Source organism: Carcharodon carcharias, chromosome 9 (genome assembly GCF_017639515.1).
Source record: "Carcharodon carcharias isolate sCarCar2 chromosome 9, sCarCar2.pri, whole genome shotgun sequence".
Classification (NCBI taxonomy): domain Eukaryota; kingdom Metazoa; phylum Chordata; class Chondrichthyes; order Lamniformes; family Lamnidae; genus Carcharodon; species Carcharodon carcharias.
Window position 1 is genome coordinate 170,683,864 of NC_054475.1, and position 26,271 is coordinate 170,710,134.

The window sequence follows — 26,271 nt, forward strand, 5'->3', positions numbered from 1 at the left end:
TGGAAGTGAAAGCTCTGATCAGTTTACTAATTGCCTAAAGACTGCACTCTGGGGGGAAAACTCAACAGCACCCTCTGGAGGAGCACAGAATTATCAACAGCAACTTCTGGATTACAACATTATCATTTGCATGCATGGGTTCCCAAAGGTGCTGTCAGTTTCAGTAGTAAACACTGACACTTTGGCCATCATTACCATCGCAAAATCTGGGCTATTATTTTGCAACAGCTACACTGTTCTTTGGACTGTTCCAACCTAAGGCAACAGCACTGATGAATAAAGATATAGCAACATGGCAAAACTCCTTTCCATTCACAAACAGGATCTGATGCTGAAGGGCAAAACTGTATTTTGTCTTCTAACAGTACAGCAAGATGCAAAGAATTTCAGCTGCAATATTTAAAGGCCAAATAGTGACTATTTCACAACCTAACAATGAAATGAGCAAGATTTCCCATAAATTGGGTGGGTTGTTACATTAGCAATTTATAAGAGGTTAAAGAAAGACACTGCATACCTAAACCACTGAATATTTGTATGCGGCATGGATTCCAAAATGTAATCCCATCTGGAAGCCCATTTTATTTTGGCATCCTCCTGGTGGAAGGAACAAAATGGTAATTTCATATTTATTACAACACTCAATTGATTCTACGAAACATTGCTAGTAAACACTACTGAGCAGGGGTCGGCACAGTAAAATATAACAACTCAATTTAAATCACATTCATGGGCATTTATCACTTTAGTAAACACAACTGAAAACTAACGTGCAAAACTGGAATTTAGTTACATAAAACATTAAGCTGCCAGACTATAGAACATAGTAAAGGTCTTTGACATTAACATCCAACTATTATCTTACATTTTGTTGCAGTGTTGATGTAAAATTTAGTGTTCTTCTTACTTGCATACATGAGTACAAGGAGTCTTTCTGCAGTTGGACACTTAGAGCTGCTGACTACCATTGGATTCTGAACAGATTTTTTTAAAGTTACTACTCAAAAGCCAAAATAAACTACCAGATCTTCAAAGCTGAAATTTGCAAAGCAAATGATTGAAGGACAATAAAATTTTCTTCATAAAAAGTGTTCTAAAAGAATGAAACACCAAGACTAAACTTCAGCTGCAAAACCTCCTGCAGATTGGTGGTTCAAAGGAAAGGGTCTGTCCAAAGAGCAACATTGTGTAACGTTTTGCTGGAGCATGATGCATAACATAGGCTACAAATTCATTAGCTCTGGTTAGGCCTCAGCTGGAATATTGAGAGATTCTTTAGGAAGAATATCAAGGCCTTGAAGAGGATGCAGAGGAGATTTACCAGAACGGTACCAGGATAAGGACCTTCAGTCATATGGAGAGACAAGGGCAGGTTAAGAAGAAATTTAATAGAGGTATTCAAAATCATGAAGGATTTTGATACAACAAACAAGGAGAAGCTGTTTCCAGTGACAGGAGTGCTCCTAGCCAGAGGACACAGATTTAAGAGCAAAAGGCAAAAGAGCCAAAGGTGACATGAGGAGAATTATTTTTTAATGCAGGGGCTGCCACAACCTATAATGCGCTTCCTGAAAGGAGGGTGGATGCAAATTCAATAGCAACTTTCAAGAGGGAATTGGGTAAATACATGAAGGGGAAGCATTTACTGGGCTCCAGGCAAAGGCAAGGGGAGTGGGGCTAATTGGATAGCTCTTTCAGAAAGATGGCACAGGAAAGATGGGCCAAATGACCTACTTCTGTGCCAAGAGATTCAAAAACTACATTGACAATAATAAATAACAAGCCAAACATGATTCTGAGAATATCAAAGGGTTTCATTTCTCAGTAAATGACTGAGAAACACTGGGAAAAAGCTTCTTTTAAAACTATTGTGAAGGCAAGAGTGGCACATCAGCTTATGAAATTCTACACAATTCGCTGCGATTGTGGTTATTATATATTTCAAAGACAAAATGCTGAACATTTTGTACAGGCATTACACTTGTCTGTGACAGGTAAAGGAACTGAATAGTTCAATTTTTTATTGCCACACCCAGGTTTAATCTTTAGATCTATTATCAAAATCAAATAATTGGGATTTAAGTCATTCATTGAGAATGCGATTATCCATGGACCCAGAATTATATGTTGCGTGTAGTTGCACTCTACCTATCAGTTTTCATACAATTTTGGTACAAGCCGAAACCAGAGGTGGTAAATTATTCTGCCATCATCTCTCAATGATCAGGGAACAGGCAGAGCTCCCTGCACTCAGACTTAAGCTTTGAAACTGAGAAGTGAACTTCACACCAACTGCTGGTGAAAGCTTCCTTACATAGCCTTGGACCCAATGCAAAACCCTCAGCAGGCCTTACTTTGGCTGCAGCTTGCACTGATTTAGTCTGAAGCCAGGGCCATCTTGTAATAATTGAAACTACTGTACAGCTGCTTTATAAACATCTACAAAGTCACTGTAATGTTGCCATGTGAAGCAGCTCAATTTAACAGTTGACTTGGGGTTTCTGGTCATAGGAATAAATACTGCAGTGGGCTCCAGTTAAAGCAACACTGTATCCAGGCATCTAGGATAAAATGGTTCTAACGCTTTAAGGTTTGCCCAAGGCACGAGCTCAGACTGGGCTACATGAAAGGTAAATTCAAAGACGCTTACGTTACTTACAGTAAATGTAACAGAATAGGTGTACATAATATTAATTTTCTTTTCTTTGTCTTCAGCAGGAATCTCCATCGGAGGTCCCTCACAATTAGGGTGGGTTAAGTCTGCATGATTGTAACTGGAAAGAAAGTACAAGTGTTATTTTAAACATTGATAGCTAATACTGAAAAAAAATTAATCTCTTTCATATACAGTCAAATAAGCTTTGTTTCGGACTGTCAGTACATTTGTTATGAGGCTATGCCCCTTTGTTTTTGAAAATATGATCTTTCAACTTTCAACTGACTGGAAATTTTGCAATTTGAACTAAGACAGGGCAAACTGCTTAAAAATGCAAGACCACATTCTAAGGTGATGGTGAAAAACAAATAAATCCCCCTCAGGTGTGTGTGAAGAGAGAGGCATTTCCCATAATCCAGACAACTATCAAAACTTGTAACTGTCTAAGAAGAGAGATATTAAAAATGCAAAGAACTGGATATTGAAACAATGGCTGCTACAGACAGACACACCCAAAACCTCTTGGAAGTGCAAAATGGGTGAAGTATTTCATGGAAAGACTGCCCAGAGAGATTGCAAGTTGACACAGGCAGTGTCAAGAAGTCTCAAGTAAAGGAAACAAGCTGGGGGCTGCTCTCTCTCTTTTGGAACAAGAGCATCACCTGGTTTGAGAAGCCAACTCTACCAGAAACCTACCAGTGAACCGAGACCTTGTAAATAATTGCAACATTATCCACATCTGACCTCATCCAAGAAACCAGCTAACCTAAGTCAGCCACAGCGTTTAAAACCTCCACATCAAGGACAATCAATAGGCACTTAACTGTATTTTCTTTTACTTTTTTTTAAAAACTGGACTCTAACTTCCTTTATTTCTGATACCTGTGCGTATGTATGTGGGGCCCAAATGATTGCATGAGAGCCAAATACTTGATGTCACATTTTTATAACTTCTCCGCAGGTTTAATGGTTAATCAATTTGCTCTTTGACGTGAGACAACTTTGTTTGACGAGCTCGTTATTGCTTACAGCTTAAATAGTTAAATACATTCTGATTTGGGTGCTTGGCCTAAATAGCCAAGTGGTTATGGTACTGGGTTTGTAACCCTAAGATCAAGAGTTCAAATCTCACAATGGCAAACTATGAAACAATGTAACTTCATCTGAAACAGATGGAAACGGGTTTGTACTCGAAAGAGTTGCCATTAACTTCATACATCTGGCCTTGATCAATCACATTTTGGGTGCTTGGCTTAAATAGCCAAGTGGTTATGGCACTGGGTTTGTAACCCCAAGATCAAGAGTTCAAATCTCACAATGGCAAACTATGAAACAATGTAACTTCATCTGAAACAGATGGAAACAGGTTTACTCAAAAGAGTATCAAGAGTTCAAATCTCAACAATGGTAAAATTATGAAACAATGTAACTTCATCTGAAAAAAACAGATGGAAACGTGTTTGTACTCGAAAGAGTTACATTCTGATTTGGAACCTTGGTATGCCCTCATGACAAAGAAACTGAAACCTTTGTTGCGACCAACTGAGGAGGTTGAATAGAGGGGAGTCAGTTCACCCCTTCTCACTTGGTCCTAACACAGTACAGCTTTAGTTTAGTGCAAAGGAGTTTCTGTTTCACACTAACACCCAAGTTGCACTTTAAGTCAGGAACCGTGGCCTGAACTAACTGGAATATAGTAACTTGGAATCCCTGGTGATTCTGCAAATGTGACTTCAAGAAAAACAGCTTTAGAACTTTCAGTTAGCGCAAAAGAACGCTACTCAAGAGAACAACTTGGGAGAAACAGTGGAGGGAGGAAACAGAACAGAAAAGCAAAAATATATGAACACATGTTTTGACCAATGAAAGAGGGGAATTAGCATCCAAGTTTTTTTGTCTTCATGAGAAGATTGGGTGCATTCCACCCAGCCACAAGGTCCACATGTAAAGTTTAAGTCAATACACCAATTAATCAGCACTTATTTCAGGCAACAGATAATAATGGATATTTGTTGTTTGATTTAGATAAAACTGCTTACAAATTTCTCTGCCTCGTGTTCCCCAGCCAGGGAAACTTTCAGCATCTACCCGGTCAAGCCCCTTCAGAATATTATATTTCAATGAGGTCACCTCTCATTCTTCTAAATTCCAGAGAATATAGACTCAATATACTCAGCCTTGTCATCATAGGACAAATCTCTCATCCCAGGAACCAATCTAATGAATTTTCGCTGTACTGCCTCCAATGTAAGTATATCCTTCCCTTAAATATGGAGACCAAAACTACACACAGTATTCCAGGTGTGGTCTCACCAATGCCCTGTATAATTGTAGAAAGATGTATTTATTCCTGTACTCCAAACCCCTTGCAATAAAAGCCAACGTGCGATTTGCCTTCCTAATTGCTTGCTGCACTTGCATGCTAACTTTGTGCTCCTAGTATAAGTACACCCGCTGAACATTAACATTTGCAAGTTTTATGTCATCTTTTAAAAAAAATTCTGCTTTTCTATTCTTACGACGAAAGTGAAAAACCTCAATTCCCCACATTATATGTTACCTCGTTGCCCATTCACTTAGCTTGCCTATCTCTCTTTGCAGTGTCCCATCCAGGAGACAGGAAGAAAAATACATGTCTACATCAGCGACTCTGTTGAAGAGTCATACGGGCTCGAAATGTTAGCTATGTTCCTCTCTGCAGTTGCTGTCAGACCTGCTGAGTTTTTCCAGGGATTTTTATTTTTGTTTTGGATTTCCGGCATCCACAGTTTTTTGCTTTTAACTTAATAAAATTATTTTTTCTGCTTTTTTCAAAAACCAACAATTGCTGGGCTGATAAAATGGCTACAGCTGATCACATGCTGGTTTCTGGAGGTTTCTGAGCAGTTTGAAAACAAACAAAGGCCAACACATAAAACTCTCTGCAATGTAACTTGCATTGTATAAACATTCCAGCTAAGCCAACACAAAGGATAACAGGCGATAAACCAGCTACAGACAAAGGTATTCTAATCTCCAATGTTGTGCTAATGGCCTCACCATTACTTGCTCCAAAACACAATGGGTTTCAACCAGGGGCCTCGTTAGCTGAATGGCTCACCCAAATCACCCATGACCGAGACTTGAGCTGTCAAAATTCCTCTAATTATACAGCTTTTCAATTTTACCTCCAGTTACAGTTTAACCTCCAACGAGAACTGGGCTCCAGGCCAGCAGCCTGCCTTTGACCTCCATCTCTCTCCATATCTGATTTCCAAAAAAGAACTTTGTATTTCACCTACAGAGTAAACTACCAACCAGGATACAAGAATGCTTTGCTGCATCTTCAATGGACTCAACCTGCAACCGAGTTCCTAGGACCAAGACCGGGAATTCTGCCAAAGTCACTGAAAAGGGCCTTCCTTGGACATTGATTCTGGACTCAGGTGAAACCATAACTCTTATTCTTATTGTGGTTTTTGCCCTGAACACCTTTCTTTCCCTTATTCCTCTTCTTTCATATGAATGCAAAAGGGGCAGACATTGCGAAACATCTTCCCGTGTTTTGTGTGTAAAATAAACTACCCATCTTATTTTACCTTCTCCCAAGTTTGCTGTGGGGTTATTAATAAAGGATTGGGTCACTCCAAAACTGAAGGGTTTGGGGAAAATATACCACCATTTATAAAGGGGGAAATCAAAAAACACCTGTTTACAGACTGTAGAGTGTGAAGAGATCAAGGCTGTTTAAATTAATCCCCCTCCTGCCTGTCACAGTAGCCTCTTTGTGCCCTCCTCACTGCTTGCAATCCAACCTACTTTTCCATCATCAGACAATTTAGATACATTACTGTCTCTTCATCCCAGTCATTAATATAGATTGTAAATAGCTGAGGCCCCGGCACTGTTCATTGCAGCACTCCACTATTCACTGCCGGCCAACTTGAAAATGCCCCATTTATCCGTACTCTCTGCTTCTTGTCTGTTTAAAAAAATAATGGAAAGCACCTACAGGCCAGTCAGTTTAACCTCAGTGGTGGGGAAGCTTCTAGAAGCGATAATTCTGGACAAAATTAAATGCTGCGTAGGCAAATGTGGATTAATTAAAGAAAGCCAGCATAGATTTGCTAAGGGCAAATCATGTTTTAATTATCTTTCTGGACTTTTTGATGAGGTAACCATGTTGACTTTATCTGATCATACTATGATTTTCTAAGTGCATTGTTCAAGTTTCCTTAATAATAGATTCCAGCACTTTTCTGATGACTGATGCCAGGTTAACTGGCCCTCAATTCCCAGTTTTCTCTCTCCCTCCCTTCCTGAACAGCAGTGTTACATTTGCTTTCAATCCACTGGGGCTTTTTATTGAAATGTAACACTGAAAAGAAATCCGGGGGAATTTAAAATCTCATGCTTTCAGTTCTAGTTACAAGAAAAAGTGCTGTGATTGAATTTTAAACAATTTCTTTTGGTTTATTTGCTGATTGGGGCATGCCAGATTGCATGCCAACTCTCCAAACTACCAGTGACTCCCAGGATTATTTCCAAATTATGAATTCTGATTCGCACACATATGGTAGAATATAAATCCTATATTCTAGATTTCTTTTGTAATACTTTTGTCTGTCTTTTCGCATACTTTTCACTCTGCAGTGAAGGATATGAGCCAGATACAAGCCTTTTACACAACAATCCAATTCTGGCCAGTAGGCAATGAAGTGAGCGTAGAAAAAAGTTGAAAGATGTAAAGAAAGCCGTTTAGTAGTACAGAACTTGAGTATTGCTGATAAAAGGCATTTTGTCGAAGATTTGCATCTTGCACTCATCAGGACGATCGCAAGAATACAATGTCAGTGAAAGCAATAACTTTATACTGTATGAGAAAAGTGTGCTGATTGGCTGGAAATGGACTCTGGTAGAGGCACTGCCATGGATAATGCACCAATTAATGGTGACTGACAGTTAACTGCCACGCATTGTTTGAAATTTAAACCAGACAGCTCGACTCTGATTGGTCAAGGCATTGCCCTGAGGAATGAGTCAGCGAATGGTTATCACATTTTGTTTAGCTGAAGCAAGTGCAAGCACAATGTGTGCACACATTCTCTGTCTGCTTCAAGCTACATATATTAATACACAGAGCCCAGTTCTTTGCAGACAGCAAGAACATGTACACACATTGCGCATGCGCCTGTTTCAGCTAAACAAAATAAGTGATAGCCATTCACTGACTCATTCCTCAGGGCAACGCCTTGATCAGAGTCATGCTGCCTGGTTTGAATTTCAAATAATGCTTGACAGTTATCTGTCAGTCACTATTAATTGGTACATTATCCATGGCAACGCCTCTACCAGAGTCCATTTGCCAACCAACCACCACTCATTTCTCATACAGTATAAAGTTGCTGCTTCCCCTGACATTGGTATTCTTGTGATTGCCCTGATGAGTGCAAGATGAAAAGCTTTGACAAATCGTCTTTCTTCAGCAACACAAGATTTAAAGAAATTGATTCAGAGCCAGAACAGATAATGAATATTGCAGCAAAAAAGGGAATTAGAAAGGTTGCCTTTAGTGGAAAAAAATAGCTAATAATGGAAGCTGTGGTACATAATTTGTTTGCTTTATTATATCCAAAGGAATTGATAGACTGCCTTCCCCAGAATTAATCAGAAATTAAATAAGTATAAAAAACCTAGTTAAAATAATTACACAGAAGTGATACAGACACACTAAAAGGAGATCAAGGCACCTAACCTCAGTGGCAAAGCAAATCAGTATGTTTACATGCAGACTTTGATTTAAAAAAGGGAAACATATAATAGCTAACTTCATTTTCCAACCACTGTAGGTAGGTAATGCTTGTATTTTCTTCAATATTTAATCATGACTAGTAGATTGGGGAGAGGAAGGGGTAATTGCTGATAGTAAGTAGGATAAAGGCACTCTTTTATAATGGGAGGGGTATTATAGCATGTAATACACAATGGATTATTCCACTGATATTATATAGGCTATGTTTAAGCTGCTGTGTTTCTCCAAGGCCATGTCTAATTGCCGCAAATTCTAAACTTAATTAGAGATTAATTAATTGTCGGTAGGGCAAATTTTCAGATTGGGATGTGTTGGGTAAACTTGCAGCCCCAGATTGGCAGGAAACAGCATGAAATCACTGCCTCTTGGATACTTCTCGCTTTCTGAAGTGACAGATACAAGCCTTTTATACATTGAAAGCAGTTAACAGCATAATCCAACTTTGGCCAGCAGGCAACTTTTAATGATAAAAATCTATTAATGAATAGAAAATGTTCAACCCTGGAATGTTCACACATTAAATATCAAACACTGACTCAAACATATTCAGTTGAGGAAAAATTCATTCCTCAGTTTCCTCCTACTCTTCCCCTCCCTTCCCCAAACACCAATGATCCTACCTTTTGGGGACTAATTTTGCAGCAACCAGTCTTGCACCTTCCCACTCCTTGTTCTTTCCACTGTGATATGTAATGAAGATATCCACATGATTGAAGACATAGTAGGTGTTCTTCTTGTTGAATTCAGACTGTAATATAACAAAGTGTAGGTAAGGATGTTAAAACTTGAAAGTCTTGTGGCAAAACGTATCTAATTAAGATTCACAATCAGAAATTTGGCACTGCCTTAATCAGACATATTCTTCATTGCCTACAGATAACACATCTCAAATCCACAGTGCCACAATTACACTGGAACTGTCTCAGGTGCATCTGCTTCAAACACAGTCAGACAATCATATCGGTGGTTCAACAAAATAGTGAAAATTGTTCTAAGAGAGACACATTTTAAAGCTACTAAACAAAAAAAGAGGAGCCATCGTCTGGTCACAATAGAACTCAGTCTAATACAGGCAAAAGGTTTGTTCCATTTAGTGGGGGAAAAAAGGTTAAGTTAAAAAGGAACACTCAAACCCATGGCCTTTACCACCTGGAAGGACAAGAGCAGCAGGGGTATGGGAACGCTATCAGCTGCAAGTATCCCTCCAAGTCACACACCACCCTGACTTGGAACTATATCACCGTTTCTTCACTGTTGCTGGGTCAAAATCCTGGAATGCCTTTCCTAACAGCACTGTGGGTGTACCTACACCACATGGACTGCAGGGGTTCAAGGCAGCTAACCACCACTTTCTCAAAGGCAACAAGGAATAGGTAAGAAATGCTGCTTTGACAGTGACATCTACATCCCATGAAAGAATAAAAACAAAACCAAGATAGATATGGGCTCTGAAGCTAAAGAAACACGTGTTTATTGAATGTAATCATTACAAGTGTGGCAAAATGGAACCATATGTCAAGAGCTTAACATCTGAGATAGAAAAAAAATGTTGGAAGCTATTATTACTAAGGCGTTATAGCAGGGCACTTAGATAAATTCAAGGCAGTCAACATGGTTTTGTGAAAGGGAAATCATGTTTCACCAATTTAATGGACTTCTTTGAGCAAGTAACACGTGCTGTGGATAAAGGGGAACTGGTAGATGTTCTGTACTTAGATTTCCAGAAGGCATTTGATAAGGTGGTACATCAAAGGTCATTGCAGAAAATAAAAGCTCGTGGTGTGGGTAACATGTTCGCATGGATAGAAGGTTGGCTACCTTATAGGAAACAGAATAGGCATAGAAGGGTCAACTTTTTACAATTTATATAAATGACCAGGGTGAAGGAACTGAAGGTATGGTTACTAAATTTGCTGATGACACAAAGATAGGTGGGAAAGTAAGTTGTGAAGAGGATATAAGGGGGCTGCAAGGGGATAGATAGGGTAAGTGAGTGGGCAAAGAAATGGCAAATGGAGTATAATGTGGGAAAATGTGAAATTGTCCATTTTGGCAGGAAGAAAAGAAAAGCATATTATCTAAATGTAAGGAGAGATTGCAGAGCTCTGAGTTGCAGAGGGATCTAGGTGTCTTAGTGCATGAATCACAAAAGGTCAATGTGCAGGTACAGCAAGTAATTCAGAAAGCTAATAAAATTTTAACATTTATTGCAAGGGGAATTGAATACAAAACTAGGGAGGTTATGCTTCACTTACACAGAGCATTGGTGAGACCACATTTGGAGTGCTGTGTACAGCACTGGTCTCCTTATTTAAGGGAAGATGTAAATATGTTAGAAGTTCAGAGACTAACTACTAGACTAACACCAGGAATGGCAGGGTTGGCCTATGAGGAAAGGCTGGACAGACTAGGCTTGTATCCACTGAAGTTTAGAAGAGTAAGAGGCGACTTGATTGAAACACAAAAGGTCCTGAGGGGACTTGACAGGGTGGATGTGGAAAGGATATTTCCTGTTGTGGGAGAATCTAGAACTAGGTGTCGCAGTTTAAAAATAACAGGTCGCCCACCTAAGAAAGATGAGGAGAAATTTCTTCTCTAACAGTCGAGTCTTTGGAACTCTCTTCCTCAAAAGGCAATGGAAGCAGAGTCTTTGAATATTTTTAATGCAGAGGATTCGGAATGTCGATTCTGAATAAGCATGATGGTGAAACGTTATCCGGGGTAGGCAGGAATGTGGAGTTGAGGTTACAATCAGATCAGCCACGATCTTATTAAATGGTAGAGCAGGCACAAGTGGCCAAGCGGCCTACTCATGTTCATAATTCATACGTTCATAAAATACCAATCCAGGGAATAAAGAATGACTCCAAATTTCTAACTGTAGTCAAAGATACCAGGGATCCTTGGAAAATAAGTGCCTAAATGGAGTAAAGGCACCAAAGGATATAGGGGAACAGTTTCACAAATCATTAAAAATAACAATGCAAGTTAACAAAGCTCTAAAATATGACTGGGGTTCATTGCTTGAGGGGTAGTATTAAAAAATCTCAGAAGTTGTATTAAATTGGAAGGAAGCATCGTTAGACCACTCATGCATAGTTCTGGTCTCCATATTATAAGGAAGGATACAGAACCACTGGATTAAGTTCAAAAATAGATTTAAAAGAACAAAGGGTACAGCTATTAAGACTAAACAGGTTGGACTCCTTTCTCCAAAGGTGGTCTTCAAAATTATGAAGGACTGTTGTAGGGCAGATGTAAAGAAAGTATTTCCACTTGGAGGGGAGTCAAATACTAGGAGTCATAATTATAGGAACGTCACTAATGGATCTATTAGGAGAAACATTTTTATCCAGAGTATGACGAAAATGTGGAACTTATTAACAAGTAGTTGAAGCAAATAGTAAGGATGCATTTACAGGAAAGCTGGATAAGTGCATGAAGGAGAAGGGAATAGAAGAATATCTTGAAAGATTGAGACGATATGGGGTAGGAATGGCTCGTGTGGAGCACAAAGACCAACCAAGATCCAAAGGCCTTCTTTGTACTGCAAATTCTATGTAATGTTGTGTAAAGGGCTACATTCAAAACTGATTAACTGTGACAAACAACTTTTTAAAAAATGCTAGATGCAAATAGTTACTTAGAGAAGGACAACTTACATTGATGACACAGGCATCTTTTGAACGGCCATCCTGAGTAACAAAGCATCCAATTGGAAATCCAGGATTACAAAACTTTTGGCCATCTTCCACATCATAGCACCATGTGACAGGCATGTTATCAATGATCCTACAAAATGGACCACACCAAGTATAATGCAGCTTTTCAATTACACAAGATTGAAAAGAACATGAATTTGAATACAATATTTTAAAACTCAACCTGCAAAAATGAAGCAGAGTTTCATGTTAACATGTTACCAGGTAGACAGCCAAATAATGCATTCTAATAAGTGCCACCAGCTGCCAAGTCTGGGAGCAGTTTGTGACATATCAGCACGATACATTGATCATGAATTATTCAAGCATTGATCTACCTGAATGACAAGGAGCAAACTTTGTAAAGAAACTGGAAAATAAAGATCCTCTGCAAACTCACCTCCAGTATCATCTCAGGTTCAAAACGGTCAATGGAATAATCTACCCTGAACCATTACAAGGTCAACGAGCGATGAACTGATTGAATCCAATTATCCATCTGTCCTATTAGGGAAGCAATTCCTCTTCAGAGGAACTGCTGAACGGCAATGACCAAGATCCATCTATTTCATGTTCTTCCATCCTGCTAATCAACAAACTATCTTCCTCAACCTACAGCTGAGCGCCATAATAATGAGGTCACTTGAGTGCTCAAAGAATAAAGAATGTCCGCTCGACTTGAGGTGTTCTTAGAACTCTGGTACAAAGTTTTGATAAGGTACCACACTGTAGGCACACAACAAAAATTATGGCATGCGGAGTCACGGGGCAAATGGCTGAATGGATAGCAAATTAACCAAAAGAATCTTTTGATATCTTTCAAATCCTCCTCCAAAGACTTGAGCACAGAGTTGAAGCTGACACGACGGTATAATACTGAGAGTCTGCTGCATGACTGGAGGTGCTGAGCCATTAAATCATGGCACCATCTACCCTCTCAGGCAGGTGTAAAGGATCCCATGGCCACTACTTAGAAAACAAGAAATGGAATTTTCTCCCTGGTATCTTGATTAGTATTTATCCCTCAATTAACACTCAAAAACAGGTTATCTAGCCCATTATCTCATTGCTATCTTGGGAGATCTTGCTGTGTATAAATTGACTGGTACATTTCCTTATGTCACAACATTGACCACGCTTCAAATAAAACTACTTCATTGGCTGCAAAGTGTTTTGGGATATCATGAGGTCATTAAAAAACATCATATAAAAGTAATCCTTTCTTTTTCTTTTGTGAAATGTGTATTTTATGAACACTGGGTACTTGATCCAGCAGTGAGCTATTCAGTCCCAGGCGGTCCCAGTTTGAGGTCTCGTTTGAGCTCCAGATGGCAGAGCATGGGCCACAAGTGGAATCACCTTGAACCAGGAGGGGAAAAAATCAACTAGGGTTCCTCATTTGTTTATATATTAAAGAGGCACTGATGAGGAGGCTTTTTCATGTAACAAGTTATGATGATCTGGACTGGATTGCACTGCCTGAGAGAGATGGAAGCAGCTTCAATAGCAACTTCCAGACTGAAATAGGATAAATGCGTGAAGGAGAAAAGTTAAAGGGAAATGGAGAGAGTATGGGAGTGGGACAAATTGGATCTCAACTTCAAGGAGGCACAATGGGCTGAATTGTCTCCTTCTGTGCTGTAAGATTCCAAGATAGGATATTCGTTCTATGCGGCAAGAAAGCAGGGAGCAGCGCTAAAGTGTAGTCATTCAGATTGGAGAAAGGTAGAATGTGGTGCTCTACAACAACCAGTGCTGGAGTCACAGTTATTCATAACTTACATTAATGATTTGGACTTAGGAACAAATAACTCAACATCAAGGGACAGTGCATTGTTGGACCTAATTCTGGGGAATGAAGCCGGACAGGTGGCTGAGGTGGTGGTGGTGGGGGAGCATTTTAGTGATGGCGACCACAAGATGGTACAGTTTAAGTTTGTTATGTACAAGGAAATAGACAAGTTGCAAAAAAATGTTTTGGATTGGGGGAGAGTGGATTTTAGTAAAATAAGGCAGGATCTGGCCAAGGTAGACTGGGAACAGCTATTTGTGGAGAAATCTACAGAGTAACAGTTGGGGGTGTTCAAAAAGGAAATGGGGAGGGTACAGGCTCAACATGTTCCCTCTAGGGTGATAGGAAGGAGTAACAAGCCCAGAGAACCATGGATGACCAGAGATATTCAGGTTACGATGAGAAGGAAAAGAGAGGCTTTTGGCAGGTGCAAGGGAAGCAAATCAACAGAGGCATTAGTGGAGCTTAAGAAAGCAATTAGGAGAGCAAAGAGGGGATATGGGAAAGCTCTGGCTGGTAAAAGTAGGGAAAATTCCAAGATATTCTATCAGTATATCAATGGGAAGAGGATAACCAGGGAAAGAGTAGGGCCCATTAGGGACCAAAGGGACAATCTATGGCTGGAGCCAGAGGACATCGCTAGAGCGTTGAATGAATACTTCACGTCCGTCTTCACCCAACAGAATGATGATGAAGGTATCGAACTCGGGGAGAGAGACTGCGAGGTTCTTAAGCAAATTGAAATAGGGAGTGACAAGGTATTGGCAGGCTTAAAAGTGGACAAATTGCCAGGTCAAGATGATTTGTGTCCCAGATTGCTGAGGGAGGCAAGGAAGGAGATTTCAGGGGCTCTGACCCAAATTTCTAATTCCTCTCTGGCCACGGGGTGGGGTGGGGTGGGGCCAGAGGACTGGAGAACAGCTAATGTGGTTCCACTATTTAAGAAGGATTGTAGAGATAAGCCAGGGAACTACAGGCCAGTGAGTCTCTCATCAGTGGTAGGGAAACTATTGGAGAAAGTTCAGAGTAAGAGTATCTATCTCTACTTGGAGAGGTAAGGTTTGATCAGGGATAGTCAACATGGCTTTGTCAGAGGGAGGTCATGCCTAACAAATTTAATTGAATTTTTTGAGGAGGTGACCAGGTGTGTAGATGAGAGTAGTGCAGTTGATGTAGTTTATATGGATTTCAGCAAAGCCTTTGACAAGGTCCCACATGGGAAACTTATAAAGGCAGCAAATGCACATGGTAATTTGATAAGGTGGTCCCCTATTATTTGTCATTTATGTAAATGACATAGGTGACTATGTGGGGGGTAGGATTAGTAAGTTTGCGGATGACACAAAGATTGACCGGATGGTTAACGGTGAGGTTGAGTGTCTTGAACTACAGGAAGATATAGACGGGATAGTCAAATGGGCAGTTAAGTGGCAGATGGAATTTAACCCTGAAAAGTGTGAGGTGATAGGCTTTGGAAGGAGTATTCAATGAACGGCATGGCACTAGAAAGTTCTGAGGAACGAAGGGACCTTGGCATGTGTGTCCATAGATCTCTGAAGATGGAGCTGCACTTAGTGGGGTGGTGAAAAAGGCATATGGGACACTTGCCTTTATCAATCAAAGCATAGATTACAAAAGTAGGGAGGTCATGTTGGAGTTGTATAGAACCTTGGTGAGGCCACAGCTGGAGCACTGTGTGCAGTTCTGGTCACTACATTATAGGAAAGACGTGATTGCATTGGAGGGGGTGCAGAGGAGATTCACCAGGATGTAGCCTGGGATGAAACATTTAAGTTATGAAGAGAGGTTGGATAGACTTGGGTTGTTTTCGTTGGAGCAGAGAAGACTGAGAGGTGACCTGATCGAGATGTACAAGATTATGAGGGGCATGGACAGGGTGGATAGGGAGCAGCTGTTCCCCTTAGTTGAAGGGTCAGTCACAAGGGGACATAAGTTCAAGGTGAGGGGCAGGAGGTTTAGGGGGATGTGAGGAAAATCTTTTTTACCCAGAGGGTGGTGACAGTCAGGAATGCGCTGCCTGGGAGGGTGGAGGAGGCGGGTTGCCTCACATCCTTTAAAAAGTACCTGGGTGAGCACTTAGCATGTCATAACATTCAAGGCTATGGGCCAAGTGCTGGTAAATGGGGTTAGGTAGATAGGTCAGGTGTTTCTCACGTGTCGGTGCAGACTCGATGGGCCGAAGGACCTCTTCTGCACTGTGATTCTGTGATCAAAATTTGCAGATGCTATCAAATTTTAGGGGGGGTTGGTTGACACCAACATGATACAAACAAAACTAAGTTGCAAATGAACTTTTAACAAGGGTAAATGTGAGTTGATGCACTATGTAAGCAAAACAGAAACATCACCTACATATTAGAAAATAATAAACTAAACGGGGTAGAAGAGCAAATAGAGCTCAGGATACAAATGCATAAATCATTATCAGTAGTATTACAGGAAGGCAATTAAACATGCTAACAAAGCACTGGGATTTCTTTCCCAGATAGATAAAATTCAAAGGTACTGAATTGATGTTAAACCTGTACACAGTTCTGATCTTCAAACGATAAAAATTGACAGAATCACCAGAGAAAATTCATTAAAAATTTACAAAGCTGGTACCAGGTGACAGATTACAGCTATCGAACAGGTTGGGGAGGTAACCTGACAGAGGTCTTTAAGGTTAAGAATGGGTTGAATAGGGTAGGTGTGGAGAGAACGTTTCTAGATGAATATATGAGAGGAGGATTAGAAAGATATTTCTACTTCCTATTTCTCATCTACATGCTGCCCCATTGGCGACATCTTCCAAAGGCCAAGGTTAGCTTTCATATGTATGCTGATGACACCCATCATTTCCTCAGCACCACCTCTCGATGATTCCACTGTTGCTAAATTATCAGACTGCTCATCCTGCATCCAGTACTGGATGGGCAGAAATTTCCTCAAATTAAATATTGGAAAGACTGAAACTGTTGTTTTTGGTCCCCATTCCAAACTCCGTTCCCCGACTACCAACTCTATCTCTCTTCCTGGCAACAGTCTGAGATGAAGCCAATCTGTTCGTAACTTGGGTGTCACATTTGATGCTGAATTGAGCTTTCAATCTCATCTTCGTGGCATCTCTAAACTGCCTTTTCCTACCTCCTAACATTGCTCAACTTCATCCCCATTTCAGCTCATCTACTGCTGAAACCCTCACCCAGGATTCCATGACCTCTCCATCACTCTCCTGTCTGGTCTCCCAAATTCTACACTCTGCAAGCTTGAGGCCATCCAAAACTCTGCTGCCCATATCTTAACTCACACCAAGTCCCATTCCCCAAGCAACGTCTTGATTTTAAAATTCTCATCCTAGTCTTTAAATCCCTCCATGGCCTTACTTCTCTACTTTGCTTTCCTTTAAAAGACTACTTAAAATCGAGCTCTTCGACCAAGCTTTTGGTCACCTGACCCAATGCCTCCTTTGTGGCTCAATGTCACACTTTGTTTTACAATGCTCCTGTGAAGCGCATTGTTAAAGATTTGGTCAAAGAGCTAAATTGTAAGAAACATAGAAACTAGGAGCAGGCCATTCGGCCCTTTGAGCTTGCTCCGCCATTCATTATGATCATGGCTGATCATCCAACTCAATAGCCTGCTCCTGCTTTCTCCCCATATCCTTTGATCCCTTTCGCCCCAAGAGCTATATCTAACTCCTTGAAAACATACAATGTGTTGGTCTCAACTACTTTCTGTGGTAACGAATTCCACAGGCTCACCACTCCCTGGTTGAAGAAATTTCTCCTCGTCTCAGTCCTAAATGGTCTACCCCATATCCTCAGACTGTGACCCTTGGTTCTGGACTCCCCCACCATCGGGAACATCCTTCCTGCATCTACCCTGTTTAGTCCTGTTAGAATTTTATAGGTTTCTATGAGATTCCCCCCTCATTCTTCTGAACTCCAACGAATATAATCCTAATCGACTCAATCTCTCCTCATTTGTCATTCCCGCTATTCCAGGAATCAGTCGGGTAAACTTTCGTTGCACTCCCTCTATAGCAAATACAAGCTTCCTCAGATAAGGAGACCAAAACTGCACAAGAAGTATCTTAAAGGTGGAAAGCAAGGTAGGGAAGCTAAGTTGTACACGGAGGGAATTCCAGAGATTGGAAGCTGGACAACTGAAGAAACGGACAACAAGAGCGGAGCAATTATGGTTGGGAGTGTAAAATAGAACAGAATTAGGGGAGTCCAGATATCTGAGGGTTGGAAGAGATTACAGAGACAGGAAGGACAAGGCCATGGTGGAATTTCATGGTAAGGATGAGAATTTTAAAATTAAGACATTGCTTAACTGGGAGCCAATGTAGATCAGGGAGCACAGGTGTGATACTGGAATGGGACTTGGTGCGAGTTAGGACTCAGATGGCAGAGTTTTGGATGACCTCAAGTTTAGAGGGTAAAACGTGGGAGGCCAGACAACTATGCGATGGAATAGTCAAGTGTAGAGGTAATGGAGTCATGGATGAGGGTTTCAGCTTCAGATGAGCTGAGATAGGGATGTATAAATATAAGTTGTTGTTGGTGTGCTAAAAGCCCAAGATGAGGTTAGTGGAACAGGAAGAGACTAGTGTTGAGTGTAAACACCAGCAGACTGGTTGAGCCAAATGACCTACTCTGACTGTGCTGTATATTATATGCAAAAATTTCTAAATTTAGTAAAATCTGAGAAGAATCATAATTGTTTCATATTTTCCCGTGAAAATCTTTGTAACAGATCAAAGGAATAGCTGCAAACCAAACACTTTCTATCAAGAAGCATTATTGCTATTCAACATACTTACCAGTGGTGCTGGTAATTCAGCAGAATTCCTTTCTTTATGAAAGACAGCTTGTCTGCACTCAGCTTATCTTTTGGATTGTAGGATCTGACGCAAATCATTTTGCATGTTTCAGGTTTGTTAAAAGTAAACTGTCGAGGGGGGAAAAAGGGTCATATTAGCTCATGAACCCAATTGTTAAGTCACTTAATCTTTATCACATGTAAGTACAATAGAGCTGGCCCCAACATTATTAGCTGTATGACAAAATTATTTTTTACTTGAGAACTTAGAAGTATTGAATGCTTCATTGTAATGTAGCATGTACTTCCTCTTCTTACAGTCCCGCGGGGTCGATGATGACTTGCTTCCACACTAAAAATGAGTTCTCAGGTGACTGAAGAGTCCATTACGCTACCTACAGTCTCTGTCACATGTGTGACAGACGGTGATAGGGGAACGGGTGGGTGAGGTGCCCAGGTCACCACCCGCTCCTTTCGCTGACGACCCTCGGCTTCAGCCAGCCCTTGGCGATGAGACGCAAGGTGTTCAGCTCCTTCCCAAATGCCTTCCCTCCACTTCGGGCGGTCTTGGGCTAGGGATTCCGAGAGAGAGTGGCTCCCATGTAACAAGTAGCAGCAAAAAGAGTTCTGTCCAAGTTTAAAATCGCCTAGCCCTCATCTACATGTTGTACTGCTGGAATACTGGAGCTCCTGTGCTGATGCCTATAAGACTCATTAATTTCTACGTGCCTTCTTCCAGCGTGGCAGTCCTTGCTTCTGGGCGATGGATCACCCTGCAACAGTTTCAGCTGGCCAACCTCTGAAGGAATATGCCACTGGACTTTTAATTCTGGACTCGTGCAAAACCATAACGCTTATTTTTATCATGGTCTTGCCCTGTACCCCTTTCTTTCCCTTATCCCACTTTTATTGTATGAATGCAAAAAGGGGCAGATGTTGCAAATCTCCTTTCCCATATTTTGTGTGTGAAAAATAAACCAACCCTCTTAATTTACCTTATCTCGAGTTTGCTGTGGGGTTTTTAAATAGAGGATTGGATCACTTCAAGCTGAAGGATTGAGGAAACCACACCACCACTTATAAAGGGGGAAATGAAAAATCAAAAACACCTGTTACAGACGGATGATGAGGGGAGAAGTCAGGGCTGTTTAAATTAATTCCCCCTCCTGTCCATAACAGTAACCATGAAATTACCAGGTTGGCACAAAAAACCCATCTGCTTTATGAGATTAAGGGCTGCAGATTTCCTTCCCCATTTTGGCAAGAGTGGGCAATAAAAGCTGGCCTTGTCAGCAATGCCCTCATCCTGTGAATGAATAAAAACGAAAACTGGTTAACTTTTCCAATATCACACCTCGGTCAGCATTGCCTCTCCAACAGTGTAACACTCACTTAGCATGTACCAGCATATTGGCCTAGGTTTTGCATTTAAATCCTTCAGTGGAATGTCAACAAGCTTCTGACTCCTCACAGGGCCACAATATTATAATTGCATTTCATGTGTTACGACCAGGTGAGAAGGGTTGAACTGGCTCTCCTCTATTCAACCTCCTCGTTTGGTCACAACAAAGGTTTAAGTTTCTTTTTCACAAGATATGCCTTTTCCAAATCCAGACATATTTAACTATTTAAGCTGTGAGCAACTCAGAGCCAACTAAACAAGGTTTTCTTGAGTCAAGAGCTGGCATATTTATTAACCACTAAACCTGAGCTCAAAATAATAAAAATTCTCGACATCACACACACAGGTATCAGAAAGAAGGGAAACTAGAGTCCAATAGTTAAAAAGTTAAAAGAATATACTGTTAAGTGTCCTCTGCTTGCCATTGAGGTGTAGATTTTTAAACATTGTGGCCGATTTGAATTAGCTGGTTTCATGAATGCAATTAGATATAGATGTTGCTGCAATTGTTGGGGGGGGGGGGGGGGATGAGATTTCAGCCGGTTTCTTCTGCTGAAAACTTTCTCGCGATCTCTGTGCAGTGGCTGCAGCCCAGCCTGTTACACTTTTTCCTAATATTGAGAGATATTTTATAGCAGGATGTGTGTGCATATGTGTGTGGCTAATTTAAATTAAATTAGGGATAGGTAGCCCGCAAGGTTAAATTATCAACGTAGTGAGGCGTAAAATAGGTATTCGAAATGGAAATAAGTAAAGAAAGGGTGAAGTCTCAGCAGAGACGGTGCAAATGAAATTTGTATTTTTAGATAACTGGAGAAGTGTCTGATTCTCAAAGGGACATGGGAAATGTTTACAACTGGTAAGATAAATAAAACAGTTATTTTTCCCCAGAAGTGCTGGGAAATGATAATGGTAACATGAACGATCTTTATATTCTAGGAAAAACTGCTTCTAAAGATAAGTTGATACAATGAGATTTACAGATCAAAAAAGGAGAAATATATTTAAAGGAGGATGAAAGGCTGAGGGAGGTGTGGCCATGTGAGATTTTTTTTTTATTTATTCGTTCATGGGATATGAGTGGTGCTGGCTAGGCCAACATTTATTGCCCATCCCAAATGCCCTGCCTTTTTTTTTTTAAATTCACAATGTGGGTTTCGCTGGCTGGACCAGCATTTATTACTCATCCCTAGTTGCCCTTGAGAAGGTGGTGGTGAGCTGCCTTCTTGAGCTGCTGCAGTCCATGTGGTGTAGGTACATCCACAGTGCTGTTAGGAAGGGAGTTCCAGGATTTTGACCCAGCGACAGTGAAGAAACGGCGATATATTTCCAAGTCAGGATGGTGTGTGACTTGGAGGGGAACTTCCAGGTGGTGGTGTTCCCATCTATCTGCTGCCCTTGTCCTTCTAGATGGTAGTGGTTGAGAGTTTGGAAGGTGCTGTCTAAGAAGCGTTGGTGAGTTCCTGCAGTGCATCTTGTAGATGGTACACACTGCTGCTACTGTGCATCAGTGGCGGAGTAAATGCTTGTGGATGTGGTGCCAATCAAGCGGGCTGCTTTGTCCTGGATGGTGTCCAGTTTCTTGAGTGTTGTGTGAGCTGCACTCATCCAGGCAGGTGGGGGAGTATTCCATCACACTCCTGACTTGTGCCTTGTAGACGGTGGACAGGCTTTGGGGAGTAAGGAAATGAGTTACTCGGCACATGATTCCTAGCCTCTAACCTGCTCTTGTAACCACACTATTTATATGGCTAATCCAGTTCAGTTTCTGGTCAATACTATACCCCCAGGATGTTGATAGTGGGGGATTCAGTGATGGTAATGCTATTGAACATTAAGGGGCGATGGTTAGATTTTCTCTTGTTGGGGATGGTCAGTGCCTGACACTCGTGTGGCACAAATGTCACTGGCCACTTGTCAGCCCAAGCCTGGATATTGTCCATTTGGACATGGACTGCTTCAGTATCTGAGGAGTCATGAATAGTGACCATCCCCACTTCTGACCTTATGATGGAAGCAAAGTCATGCATGAAGCAGTTGAAGTTGGTTGGGCTGAGGACACTATCCTGCAGTGATGCTGAGATGACTGACCTCCAACAACCACAAACATCTTTCCTTTGTGCTAGGAGTAACTCCAACCAGCAAAGAGTTTTCCCAATGCTTCCCATCGACTCCAGTTTTGCTAGGACTCCTCGATGCCGCACTTGGTGTCAAGGGCAGTCACTCTCACCTCACCTCGGGAGTTCAGCTCTTTTGTCCATGTTTGAAACAATGCAGTAGCTGAGGTCAGGAGTTTATTGCTAAGACTGTGCCGCTTGATAGCACTGTTGATGACCCCTTCCATTACTAATGTCACATGTAGACCAGACCAGGTAAGGACTTATGTGAATCAGATGGATTTCATTTTAAATTTTTTTTTATTGGATTCAAATTTCACCACCTGCCGTGGTGGGATTTGAACCCGGGTCGCCAGGACATTACTGTGGGTCTCTTGAATACTAGTGCAGTGACAATACCACTAGGCCATCGCCTCCCCTTGAAAAATCACTGTGAAACAGACTTGGGGATAAAACCTCTAGCCACCCTGCAGAAGTATGCTGTTCCAGCAACCAAAGTCATGTTAATAGCGTTTAAAGGTCCATTGTTCTGTGGGTGCTTGTGGTAAAATTGCTGGATGACTATAAATTTGGAATCTATTTGGCCAGTTGCCTTAAAGCGGGTGTGCAGTTGGGAGTTTGCTTAAGTAGAAATTTTAAGAACCGTTACAACTGTCTAACTGTAATCTTGTGTGTGTGTTCAAAGTTTTTTCTTTTGTTAATAAATGTTTTAATTTAATCTTTAAAATCTTATTACTTCTGACTTCAGTACATAAGCCTTCTCTTAATAAATACAAACTGTAAAATCGTTGTGACAGGGTGGCCAAGTTTCCTTTGTGAATTTGGTCAGCCTGGCAAATACCACCTGCCATATCACAACACTTCACCTATTGTGTCTTTACAAGGGGTTTTGGGTGGGTCTGTATGGCAGCCACTGTTTCAACTTCCAGCACTTTGCATTTGAATTATAGGAAACATCTCTCCCTCTGCATTCCCCCAAGCGTGTCTTGTTTTTCACCTCACCTTGAAATGTGGCCTTGCATTTTTAAGTAGCTTGTTCGGGCTCATTTCAAGTTACAAAATTTCCAGTCAGTTGAAAATTAAAAACCATATTTTCATAAATAAAAAGGACATAGCCTGGTGACGTACTACATAGTAGTCCTACGTATTGTAGGTGGGAAAAGTGACTTGTTGCACACAACATATGATTTATCACAAATATCCCACTCTCTCTCTCATCAAAGAAATGTAAAACATTGAACAGCTAAAAACCTATCTCAGAATTAACTCAATGACTTTTAGGGTTTAAACAAAAATAAAACATTGCTTATACTATCATATACATTGAAATTCATTCTTTCACTGATAATTAAAATCTGGACAGATACAATCCACCAGCATCCGTGACAAGGCACATGTGAAAAAATCTAGAAAGTAGAAATACACACAAAAATGTAATATGAACAAGAGAAAAATCAGAAAGTGCATCCATTTCAAAATAAACCTACAAATTTAAAATGGAACATATGGAGAAAGAATGTTACACATACCAAAATTCAGCATCACAACCATGTATGTTCCTGAGTTATGTAAAAAAGACCTGTTCAACTAGGAATAAAACATAAAAGCCAGGAGGAAAAGCCATCAAACTGAAAAAGTAAATAAATTGAGAAGTGCTGAAAAGAACACCGAGTTGATGGGGAGCCTCACTCTTAAGCTCCAGAAATAATAGATCTTCAGCAATAGTCAACCACCAGCAGAATCAGAAGCTGCAAGATACAAATGGACCATAAACTAAAGGGAGCATACTTAACCTGTGGAGTCAATCACCATATATTGTGTAACTGTGAGCCCAGATAGGAAGGTGGAGGGGGGAAATCACAGTCTGGCTCCTGACATATAAAATGGGAAAAGTTAAAACCAATGGACTAATAAAACACAAAAAATAAGTTCAACAGCACATTTTCAGAGTCTCTTTTGAACAAGTATGGTGATTCTGCTCCACAAAAGACCACCCGGCTTCTTTTCCAGTGGAGGCTAGAGATATTGAAAGTCTGTTCTTGTGGCCTTTCCCCTCCACCAGACTTTAATATTTTGGCAGGTCTGGATTGCTAACGGCCTTTCGATATGATGGTACTTTCAGGAACAAACTGAATGAACCAAAAATGATTTCACAAATGTAATCATTAGTTAACTTGCATTTATATGCATCTTGCTGCTTCTATTTTTTGCTGGTGGTTGAAAATTGCTTGCAACACTTTTAACAGAGGAAAATGTCCCCAGGCACCACAAAACTTGATGCCAAGCCATTTAAGTAAGTATTAGGACTGGTGACCAAAAGCTTGGTCAAAGAGTTAGCTTTTAAGTGTGCTCCATTTAATTTGTAGCCCAACTGTATCCCACATTTAAGGCAAAGCTAGATAAACACACAAGGGAGAAATGTATAGAAAGATATGCTGATCGTGTGAGATGAAGTAACTCTTTCAAGTACAAACACATTTCCATCTGTTTCAGATGAAGTTACATTGTTTGCCATTGTGAGATTTGATCTCTTGACCTTGGGGTTACAAACCCAGTACCATAACCACTTGGCTATTTAGGCCAAGCTCGTGTGAGATGAAGTAGTGGGAGGAGACTCCTGTGCAGCATAAATACTGATATAAACCAGTTGGGTCAAATGGCCTGTTTCTGTGCAGTATACTCTATTCAATTCAATGCAAATACCCTCTTTCATTGACAATGGAGTTTGATCGGATACCAGCTAATTTTAATCTTACCTTTACATAATGAAAGTGAAATACTTCAATCACTGCTAATCATGTTTCAAAAGTCTCAAAGTGCAGTACCTTGTATGGAGATGACTCGATCCTCTCTCCAAACAACACCTGTCCCAAATTTTCAGAAGGTCGTTTCTCAGTTTCGTTCTGACAAAAGTCAAACCTTTGAAAGCAAACACCTAATTATAATTGTATCATCACTCCAGTTTAACTACAAGCAAAAGCATGATAAATGTTTCTTTTAATACAACAGGTGTAGCTGATACCACAACAACTGGAAGCAAAATTGATGAGCTGTCACATTGTAATGCTCTATTTATAATTTGGACAAAAAATTCAAGAAAACATTCCAACTTGAAAATCAAAAAAAAAACAATAACCATGCAACATCAAACAATGATGCCTTCATGAGTAATGTGCAACCCCAAACCCACTTGTTTACATGTTGCTACATTCATTCTTGTTGGCACACATGACCTAAGGTAGGCCCACCAGTTTTTAACCAAATTTAAGATTGAAGGTTCTCACTGTACTAATATGAAATGAACACCAGATGAGTGCCAGTGCGATACTACATTTAAACAGGAGAGTCTAACCTTTCCTGGCACATGAGTAATGCCGTTTATGTTAACAAAACGTTATACAGAGCACCAAACAAGAAAGGGTCATTCACTCCAGCAAACCTGCTCCGTTCAACCTGCAATTGACCCGATCATGGAATCTATCCCGAAGTTCCTGAGAAGAACAACTCCATAAATGCTCCCTGACATAAACACTGTAATCATGAAGGCAAAACCTCAGAATATTTATCCATCACTACATCTCTGATGCTCAGCCCAGGCCTTTCCTAAAAATTCAATCTTTTCTTCAAATCTTGCTCATCCCCCTCTCGCAGCCCGAGTATCTCATTACTTACATTTATCCAAATAACACTGAACCACACACCAACCAGCTCGTCATCCTGCTCTTCAAGGAATTTAGCGACACATCATCAACCAACTACCCTTTGAGATTCTGTTTTGTATACCTGCTACTCAATGGTAAAACTATCCGCCCATGAAAAATCACCCGAAGCATGTTAACCGTGAACTCATTACACTTGAGCTAACTTCAGCATTTTATACAGGTGTACGAAAGTGTAGTGGTTACATGAACTAGCAATCCAGAGGCCTGGACTAATAATCCAAAGATCGCAAGTACAAATTCCACCATGGCACTTTGAGAAT

The 26,271-nt window shown here is 40.6% G+C and overlaps 1 protein-coding gene across 2 annotated transcripts in view; it reads right to left on the reverse strand.

Moving 5' to 3' along the window:
* LOC121282077 (transmembrane 9 superfamily member 2-like) overlaps positions 1-26,271 on the reverse strand; it is a 105,167-nt gene that overhangs the window by 51,683 nt on the left and 27,213 nt on the right. For both annotated transcript variants that reach the window (XM_041195509.1, XM_041195510.1), the window contains 6 exons: positions 25,115-25,208; positions 18,772-18,899; positions 12,110-12,239; positions 9,068-9,195; positions 2,660-2,774; positions 518-597 (listed from right to left, as the gene is read on the reverse strand). In XM_041195509.1, the coding sequence (XP_041051443.1) occupies positions 518-597; positions 2,660-2,774; positions 9,068-9,195; positions 12,110-12,239; positions 18,772-18,899; positions 25,115-25,208 (675 nt within the window). The remainder of the gene's footprint in view (positions 1-517; positions 598-2,659; positions 2,775-9,067; positions 9,196-12,109; positions 12,240-18,771; positions 18,900-25,114; positions 25,209-26,271) is intronic.